Below are 9,735 nucleotides of genomic sequence, written 5' to 3' on the forward strand. Positions count from 1 at the left end.
GTGTGTTGCTTAATGTATAAAAACCTAATAAAAATAATTAAAAAAAAAAAAACAGTAGTTGAGCACCTGCACATTTATTTTATCTTCTTTTATTTTCGTTATTTTGATTTATATCCCGCCCTCCCTGCAAGCAGGCTTAGGCACTGTATCCCCACACCTTAAGCCCCTACTGAAGGGAGAGGACATTTCGTTCCCAGGCACTTGGAACCCTCCTGATTCCACATTTATTTTATCTTCTTTTATTTTCGTTATTTTGATTTATATCCCGCCCTCCCTGCAAGCAGGCTTAGGCACTGTATTCCCACACCTTAAGCCCCTACTGAAGGGAGAGGACATTTCGTTCCCAGGCACTTGGAACCCTCCTGATTCATTCCTAGGACTGTCAGTCTCCCATTTTTAAGCCAGGGCGAGAAACGGCACTGGCTTCCTGTTTTGAGTCTAGACGTGCGAAATCCACCTGGAGGTTGGGAACCCTATTACCAACTGTCTTAAAGAACCGGCTCCGGTGACCTCAAAGAGCAGGTGGGATGTAGCAGGTGAAGCTCTCAAGGCAGGTGGAGGAGCAGAGACTGGTAAGAGGCAGGGCCTGTAAGACGGAGCTCTTCCGCCAGGCCTTTGAGTAGGAGCCGCCGCCCCATTATACCACCACCGTTAAGGTATCTTAAAGGATGCATCGACGAGGCCCGAGGAAGAACCTGGAAACTACTGAAGATCTGACAAGCCGACGCCATTGGACACGCATACTATGGGAGGACCATCTGGAACTGCGGTGTTACCGTCTTGGATTTAGGATATCAGTAATGGATTGAGTACGGTGGTTGTAGTGTTGGATGTTTTACTAGGTTTTATATGTTTTTACCTATGGCATGGCAAATGGCCTTGCCCTTGTTAGCCGCCCTGAGCCCATTGGGGAGGGCGGGATGCAAATGCAAAAAATAAATAAATAAATAAAAATAAAATAAGAAAGCTGGTGTCCTTATCTGCAGGTGACAGGGATTCTTTTAAAAGGTATTTTTGTCTCTCTCCTTCCTGAAACTCAGCAGTCCTGCCCACTTCTCGCTTAGGCCAGAGAGACCTGAAACAAGGCTGTGGCTTTGCCCCTGCCGAGAAAATGGGAACTGGAAGTGTTCCCACACCACCACAAAACTCCCGGCCCTGAGAGCAGGCAGCCTGGTGCCGTTCAGGTGACGCTTGCGTACACCCTTGGGGGCAAGGTGGGCAGCTGAAACGGCCCCGGAACAAGCCAGTAAACTTTAAATTTTTAAAGAATGCACCGTAGCCCCTGGCCTGTCTCAAACCAGCGCTTGGCCCATGTCATGTATCAGACCGCGTGTGCGGCCATTTCGCCACGCGGTCAGGCGAAGCGACCGAGCTTCGTTCTCAGTAACATGGGATGAGCGGATCCTAGCCGCCACCTATTGGCAGGCTAGGCTCCTGGCCGTTGAGCCTATGGAACTCTTGGCCACTGTAAATAGCCAATCACTTGGGTGTGGGTGTGTTTGGGGAGCGGGGTTTGTGCACATATAAACCAGCCTGCGAGCTGGGTACTCACGTCTCGTTCTGAGCTGAAATAAAGTACGAGAGCTGAAATCACTAGTAAGTCTCAGTACTTTTCACTGGCGACGAGGATGGGATCGGCCCAACATGCGTGAGTGGTGTGTTCACACACGTTCTACATGCTTCTCAATTTTACCCTCAGTACGAGAGGGAGGGAGGAAGGGAGGTGGGAACATGGATTGCTTCCGGTGAATAGTGGAAGTGAGGTCACTACGCCGACATGCCCCACTCTAGGATTCACCAAAACACTATAGTGAAACAAGAGAATTTTGGCAGATTCCTTGAGTGGACATGTTGCCGTGGTGACCTCACTTCTAGGTATTTACTGAAGTGACATCAAACCATCAGCATACCACTGCTCTTCTTTGACTATTTCTTCCCTCCTGTCCCCACCGAGTGGCAGTGGGCAGGGAAGAGGGAGACCTGGTCTCCCTACTTGTGTGAGAGGCAAGAGGTTGGGTCAAGGTCACTCCATGGTTCCAGGGCAAAGTGAAGAGCTGAACCCTCTGGAGCTAGTTCTGAAGAAGTGAGCAGTGGCTCAGGAAAGCTCCTCCCCTGCAACAAAGGCCGTTAGTCTTGAAGGTGCTCCTGGACTGTTTGCCAGGGGTCATTTCGTAGAAAAAGAGGTGCCAGGAGCTCATTAGCATAACACATTAGCATAACTTATTTGCATATATGTCACACCCCCTGACATCACCGGAAGTGTGTCAGATGGCAACACCCACCACTCAGGCTCCACTGGACTGTTTTGGATTGCTAGCTATTGGGGGGGGGGGACATGCAGATCTGTCCTCACAGAGGAGGGAGAGCTTGTACCTGAATAAAACCTGCTCTTAAAGGTGCCCCTGGACTGTTTTGGACCAGGGGGCCGGGGAGGACTCTGCAACTTACCTGGCTGCTTCTTGCTCTGACTGAGGGCTGCTGGGACCAGGGGGTGGGGCTTGTTGCATGTGCCCACCCCCTGGGCTCTTTACTGCCGGAGCTCTGCTCCTGTGCGCTCCTGCAGGAAATGACCCCTGCTCTTTGCTCTTTTCTCCTGCTACAGACAAACATGGCCGCCCATCTCGATCTACCTCTGTACCTGGGTCTCCCCCCTCTCACCATTTCTAGCCCAGCATGAACCACCTTTTTAATCACCTGCTCTTTTTAAGCCCTGCAACCCTAATCTCTTTTCTCCTGGGAGGTGGGGACTGTACCTGTTCGGCACCGAGCTCTGTGCCCAGCTCCTGGATGGCCTCCTTTGCTCTCTCCTCTGCCGGCTTGTAGAAGTTTTCGGAGCCGAGGCGTGGGTGAGGATGGCCCCACGAAGCGGCTTTGTGCAGTCCCGAGTCCCCCGTCCCTGCTTGGCTGTGAGAAGTGAACCTGGCCAGGTCGTCCAGGGACACGGTTGGCCGGATGAGCTCAGCAGGCCGGCGGTAGCCCTTCCCGGAACAGCCGGGCTCCGTTGGGCCGTGAGGCTTCAGGCAGCCGTGAGATGCACTCAGGCTGGTGGGGGTGGCTGTCTTTTCTCCCGAAACGGGAGGCAGAACCTTTCTGTCGACCCCAAGAGGGGACGCCAGTCCCGCCTGCAAAGAGACAGAACGGGCCCGGGAGGAATCGCTGGGTTCATCCGTGTCTGTCTTTCGAGGCTCACACGCTGGAATGGCACTCACAAACCGATATTCGTACTCGGGCCGCTGCTCCCGGCCAACCCCAACGGATGCGTCGGCATCCTCCAACCGAGTTGTGGGGGGCAGCGTCTCCGAAGGGGGCTCAGTCTGGGCCGCAGGACCAGGCAGCTGCCTGACGTATTTGGCCGGGATGTAGAAGGGACGGCTGCCGTTGCTCTTCCTGACGTGCCACCAGTGGTCATTCGTTCGCTTCAGGAGCACGTATCTCTCGTTGGGCTTTATCGACACGAGACGCCCGTCCTTGGCGGTGTACTCAAAGGCGTATTCCACCAAGATGTAGGTTTCCTCCTCTCTGCCCAGGGACTCCATCCTTGGGTCCCGCAGTGGCTTCCTGGGAGCAAACTCTTCTCTCTGGAAGACAAAGAGGGAAACGTTTCTAGCCAGGGTGGCTTCAGGCAGGCCTGTGACTACTCGGGGGTTGAAAAAGGATGAATTCTGTGAACTTCACAGAAGGCAAATGCCCAGTTTGCTCAGAGGTTGGTTGAGGGGCTATGCAGAGCTTGAACCATCCCCCCCCCCCCGCCCCAGACCAGCACATGGCAGAAGTCAAGGAGAAGGGATTTGTTAAGCCTTATCCAGAGGGCATATGGAGGAGGATATAAACTATCAGTGCTCCAAAGCAATTGCCTGGGAGAGCTGGAAGTCTTGCTGCAGAATGGAAACACTTCAGAAACTTGGCAAGACAGGGAAACTCTGTAGGATATGGCTTACTCCATACTTAGGGAGGTCAGGGAAGGATGCATCTGGTGCGGGCAGGCTCTGTAGGGCCAGTCGCACACGTTCAACCCCACCTACCTCACAAGGTTGTTGGCGGGTTAGAATGCATGAGGGGAAAATCCACACACACCACTGGAGAAAGGGCAAGATAAAAGTGTACCAACCAAAGGCATGAACAATCAGATGAAGAGGCAGTTCAGCTGCCTCAAATATAATGGATGAGTGGGTGTTGAGGTCATGAGATAAGAGACCAAATTCCTGGACACTATAAATAATTGTGGCTGGAATGTGTTGATCGGGGAGCTGAGTAGAGAGGAGCCCCCCCCCCACTTGGTCTCAGGTCTTGAGTGGGGCCCAGTTGCTGTGGCGAGGGGCCTCAGAGCTATGGGCCCCAACTGGGCCCCATGAGTACAGCATCGTTAAGTCCAGTATTTCTGTGAATGGAAGGGCACTCCATGAAATTGCTGAGCAGTCGGGTTACAACAGATAAAAAGAAGCCCTTCTTCACCCAAAGAGTGATTAACACGTGGAATTCTCTGCCACAGGAGGTGGTGGTAGCTACAAGCATGGACGGCTTCAAGAGGGAATTAGATAAGTACATGGAGCAGAGGTCCATCCGTGGCTATTAGCTGCAAGGTATAGATAGGAACTCTCAGTCTGGGGCAAGGGATGCTCTGTATTCTTGGTGCTGGGGGGGGGGCAACAGTGGGAGGGCTTCTAGTGTCCTGGCCCCACTGGTGGACCTCCTGAGGGCACCCGGTATTTCTGGCCACTGTGTGACACAGAGTGTTGGACTGGATGGGCCATTGGCCTGATCCAACACTGGCTTCTCTTATGTTCCGAAGGCCCACCCCCCACCATTCAACACATTTGATTTCAAAAGTGGAAGGGTCTCAAAGAGGGTCAAATTCCTTCAGGATGCCTGGAAATTGTTTAAAGCTGTGATAACGGATGCTCAGGTAGAGTTATACTGCAGACAGATTTCAGAGGATGCAAAAGCAGAGTCAAGGAAGCCAAAGAAGGCCTGTACAAAGTGGAAGTCTTGCCAAACAAGAGGAACAGGATGGAGCACAAAAGCCCTGGTAAAATGGAGGTCAGCTGGAAATAAGGCGGGTAAAATATGAGGCGTGCCGTTGCACAAAGCATTCTCATAAGCAACAAGAATGTCTTTATGTACACACGAAACTGCCCAAGGAGGCCCTTGGATGACAAAAAGGTGAAAAGATTGGTAAAGGAAGATGGGAAGATTGCAGAGAAACTGGCGGGAAACCACCAACAACATTCATTGGCTGTGGGCACACGTGCAGGAAAATGCAGGGGGGGGGGGAAGCGTGGCTGTTTGCCCCAGGGCTAAATAATGCGCGGTTGCGTGAGCAGACCTACCGTGGAGGTCCCATGGTAGGGGGGCGGCGCAGCAAAGAATCGGGGCACGGGGCAAACAGGGTTGTTGTTTTAAAAAAAAAAACTCAAATGTGCGCATGCTCTCCTGGGTGCTTGTGCGCATTTGTGGAGGCTTTGAAAAAAACCCTTTTTGCGAGGAGACATGGGTGGGCGCCGGAACTACCACCAGAAACACAATCAGATGCCCGCCCTTGCCCATTTCCCAGTACAGATCTCTATAAAACCCGTTTGCTTCCTTCTTTCCTTCCGCGGCAAGTTACTCCTTCTGTCTGCTACTGTTGCTTGTTTAACCTGTTTCTAATCCACAAGAGGATCTGTCCTCTTGTCCACAACTGACAAGTTTGCTCAAGAGTCTTTGGTGAGGAAATTCATCAAGAACTTTTTGGAAGTCCAAGTAGATAATGTCTACTGGCTCACCTTTGTCCCATGTCTTTATGAAGCCCCTCACAGAATTCCAAAAGTTTGGTGAGGCAGGATTTTGCTTTGTAGAACTTGTGCTGATTTTCTCAGTAGGGCCTGTTCTTCGCCATGCTTAATCGTTGTGTCTTTAATTGCATCCCTGAAACAGTCACTGGACTAACAGGCCTGTCATTTCATTGACCACCTCTGGATCCCTTTGTAAAAGTCTCATTACAGTTGCTCTGGACTGGAAGCCAGTCTTAAGGAAGTGTCATATTTTTGTGAGGAGACCAGCCATTTTGCTCCCAAGTTCCTTAAGAGCCCTTGGATCTATGCCATCTGGACCCAGTGGCTTGTTAAGTTTATGGATCAGCCCTAGAACTTCTCTCTTCATCACCTCTATTTGACTCAGGTCTGTAGCTTACCTTCTTGAAAACAGTGACACCGGCACAGATAGCCACACCACATTTTGCATGGTGAAAACCAACATAGGCTGCGATCACACGGAGCATTAGGCACGCTAGAAGGACGGAAGATAGGCGGATTTTCCGGGCGCGATCTCACCGCCACATCTGGGAAGCGTCGAGCTCCTGTGGCGAACCCGAGGCTTCCCTATTTATACAAATGTTGAACTCAACAACATTATGATCACTGTTCCCAAGCGGTGCAATCACTTTTACATCTCTCACCAGGTCTTGAGTGTTACTTAGGACCAAATCAAGGATCACCTGTCCCCTGGTAGGTTTCGTGACCATCTGCTCCATAGCACGGTCATTTAGAGTGTCTAGAAACTCAATCTCTTTTTCTCGACTAGAACACATATTGACCCAATCAATGTGTGGGTAGTTAAAATCACCTATTACGACACAGTTTTTTTGTCTAGCTGCTATCTTTAATTCATTCATCATTTTATAATCCTCCTCTATCTTTTGATCTGACAACATGCATTGCATTCTGGATCCTATCCTGCATTGTACCAGTCTGTGCCGACCGCTATGGTGTTGAGCCCGGCCTGGACCACACCTCTGCTTCCATAATGAAGGCAGCATGAGGCGTAGGGCTCCTTCCACTCTTGCTCTGCCCCTGGGACGCCACGCTTTGCTTCTAGGTCTGTGCCATCTGCCCTGGCACTCCCTACGCCAAACGTGGCCTTCCCCTCCAGAGCCCCATCCTTCCTTTAAGCCCATGGTGCCCTTTAGTCACCATGTTCTGTACCAGCGGAGACCAGCCTGTCTTGGAATCTTCCCTCCAGCCTCCATCTCCAGCTGGGAGCTCTTGTCTCTCACACAAGCCATGCCAAGGGCCGGTTCTCTGAGCTCCCTCCCATTCACATCTCGAGTCTTGTAAGCAGTGTTCCCTCTAAGCTGTGTTAGTGTGAGCTGGCTCACAGTTTTTTTTTATCCTCCAGCTCACAGATTTTTGTCTTAGCTCAGGAAGGAGGGCTCCAGAGCAATCTTAATTGATGCAGTAGCCAAATCACCTGCTCACCACTTTCAGGCCAGTAGCTCACAAAGTAGAATTTTTGCTCACAGCTTAGAGGGAGCATTGATTGTAAGTATAATCAGTCCTCCCTAATGAGAGGGAGAACTCAGAGCAATCAGCTTGAGTCGTGTTGAGTGTGGCCCTCCTGGAGCTAGTTCCTTACATGTAGCTCTACCTCCAGGAGCTGCAGGGGAAGCATAGAGAGAGGGGAATTAGTTTCCATGCACAGCCTAGTCTCCAGTGTTCCCTCTAAGCTGAGTTAGTGTGAGCTAGCTCACAGTTTTGTTAGCTTCCAGCTCACACATTTTTATCCTAGCTGAGGAAGGAGGGCTCCACAGCAAACTAATGTATGCAGTAGCAAAATCGCTGGCTCACAGCTCCAATGCCAGTTGCTCACAAAGTAGAATTTTTGCTCACAAGATGCCACAGCTTAGAGGGAGCATTGCTTCCCCCCCCCCCCCCCGGCAAACAGGGAAGTGGGATTGACTAAGCAACACAGTCTTTTTTAAAAAATGACATTAAAAAAGGAACAGATCTGTTAAATTGTAGAGGAATAGATCTTGGGGAAGAAGGCAGCTTCCTTTTTTTTGGTCCATAAATGAGCATTTTCTGCTTGAGTGGAATCATTTAGGAGAGAAGGGGACTCATTTTCTAAATATATTTTGGAATATTTAAAAAAAAAATCTAGAAGGACAACGAAGGCAGATGGGCCAGAGACACTTGTGATGGTACGGGCACCCTTCCCATAAGCCGGCCTCTGACATTTTATTTAGGAGAGGGGGGGACTCATTTTCTAAAGATATTTTGGAATATTAACAAAAAAAAATCTAGAGGGACAACAAAGGCAGATGGGCCAGAGAGGACAGGCATGGCCCGAGTCCGACACTTGTGATGGTACGGGCGCCCTTCCCATAAGCCGGCCTCTGACATTTTTGTCCTCTCTCTTCAGGCAGCATTCATAAGCATAAACAGAAGAGCCTGCTGGGCAGAAGTATGACATTTTCCCAGCAACAAAATATTGCGACTCAAGAGAAAATGCAATTTCTTCACACTGTAGGAACACTTCCTTGAAGAAGCTGGAGTCCCATAGTAACCAATGGCACACTTATCCAGGGGTCATTTCGTAGAAAAAGAGGTGCAAGGGCTCATTAGCATAACCTATTTGCATATGCCACACCCCCTGACATCACCAGAAATGTGTCAGAAGGCAACACCCACCGCTCAGGCTCCACTGGACTGTTTTGGATTGCTAGCTATTGGGGGGGGGACGTGCAGATCTGTCCTCGCAGAGGAGGGAGAGCTTGTACTTGAATAAAACTTGGTCTTAAAGGTGCCACTGGACTGTTTTGGACTGGGGGGCTGGGGGGAGCTCTCCAACTTACCTGGCTGCTTCTTGCTCTGACGGAGGGCTGCTGGGAGCAGGGGGCGGGGCTTGTTGCATGTGCCCGCCCCCTGGGCTCTTTACTGCCGGAGCTTCGCTCCTGTGCGCTCCTGCAGGTAATGAGCCCTGCTTATGGCACTTACTGTGTGCACGGGGGGGATATGTGGGTGCTGGATAAACATGTGGAGAGGGGGGAAAGGTGGTGAATATGCTGGCCCTGTGGCTTGTTAGCGCCCAAGCCGGCCCTCCACGTGCCCGCCCTTCAGATTGTCACATAACCTTGCACATGTTCAAATGATATGCGCAGGAGCCATCCCCGCTCATAGGAAGGTTTGTGTTTGACTGTTTCCATCTAGTTACAGGGACTGAACCTACAACAGGCCTTCGAATAGGAGCCGCCAGTACTGTTCCCATCACCGATTCCATTGAACTCCTGGAACCCAGGACTGGCCCAGATGCATCCCCAGGCCTCTATCTGCTCGAGGGAGGATGACCGGACGGACAACGTGGACTTAGATCTGAAGAGCACGCCATCTAATCTTTGAGCACTGTGCGCACTTTATTGCTAACTGTTATTTTCTTATGTAAAATGAATGAGTATGTATTCTATGTAGTTTTAAACTTTTATGGTTATGCCAATTAGGTACATTGTACCGCTCTTGTGACAGACTGTGACAGCAGCCATGAAATTAAAGGACGCCTGCTCCTTGGGAGGAAAGCGATGGCGAACCTAAACAGCATGATAAAAAGTAGAGACATCACCCTGCCAACAAAAGTCCGCATGGTCAAAGCAATGGTATTCCCAGTAGTCATGTATGGCTGCGAGAGCTGGACTATAAGGAAGGCCGAGCGCCGAAGAATAGATTCTTTTGAACTATGGTGCTGGAGAAGACTCTTGAGAGTCCCTTGGACTGCAAAAAGATCAAATCAGTCAATCCTAAAAGAAATCAACCCTGACTGTTCCCTGGAAGGCCAGATAATGAAAATGAAGCTCAAATACTTTGGCCACCAAATGAGAAGGGAGCACTCACTAGAGAAGACCCTGATGCTGGGAAAGATTGAAGGCCAAAGAAGACGGGGATGGCAAAGGATGAGATGGTTAGACAATGTCATCGATGCAACGAACAT

General features: G+C 50.5%; 1 protein-coding gene across 1 annotated transcript in view; it reads right to left on the reverse strand.

The window, feature by feature from the left end:
* Positions 1 to 9,735, reverse strand: part of ARHGAP27 (Rho GTPase activating protein 27) — a 78,679-nt gene that overhangs the window by 60,792 nt on the left and 8,152 nt on the right. The window contains exon 2 of the mRNA XM_015416559.1: positions 2,754 to 3,578. Coding sequence (XP_015272045.1) covers positions 2,754 to 3,536 — 783 coding nt within the window. The 5' untranslated portion in view covers positions 3,537 to 3,578. The remainder of the gene's footprint in view (positions 1 to 2,753; positions 3,579 to 9,735) is intronic.

This window comes from Gekko japonicus, unplaced genomic scaffold (genome assembly GCF_001447785.1).
Source record: "Gekko japonicus isolate JY-2015 unplaced genomic scaffold, Gekko_japonicus_V1.1 scaffold3267, whole genome shotgun sequence".
Classification (NCBI taxonomy): Eukaryota; Metazoa; Chordata; class Lepidosauria; order Squamata; family Gekkonidae; genus Gekko; species Gekko japonicus.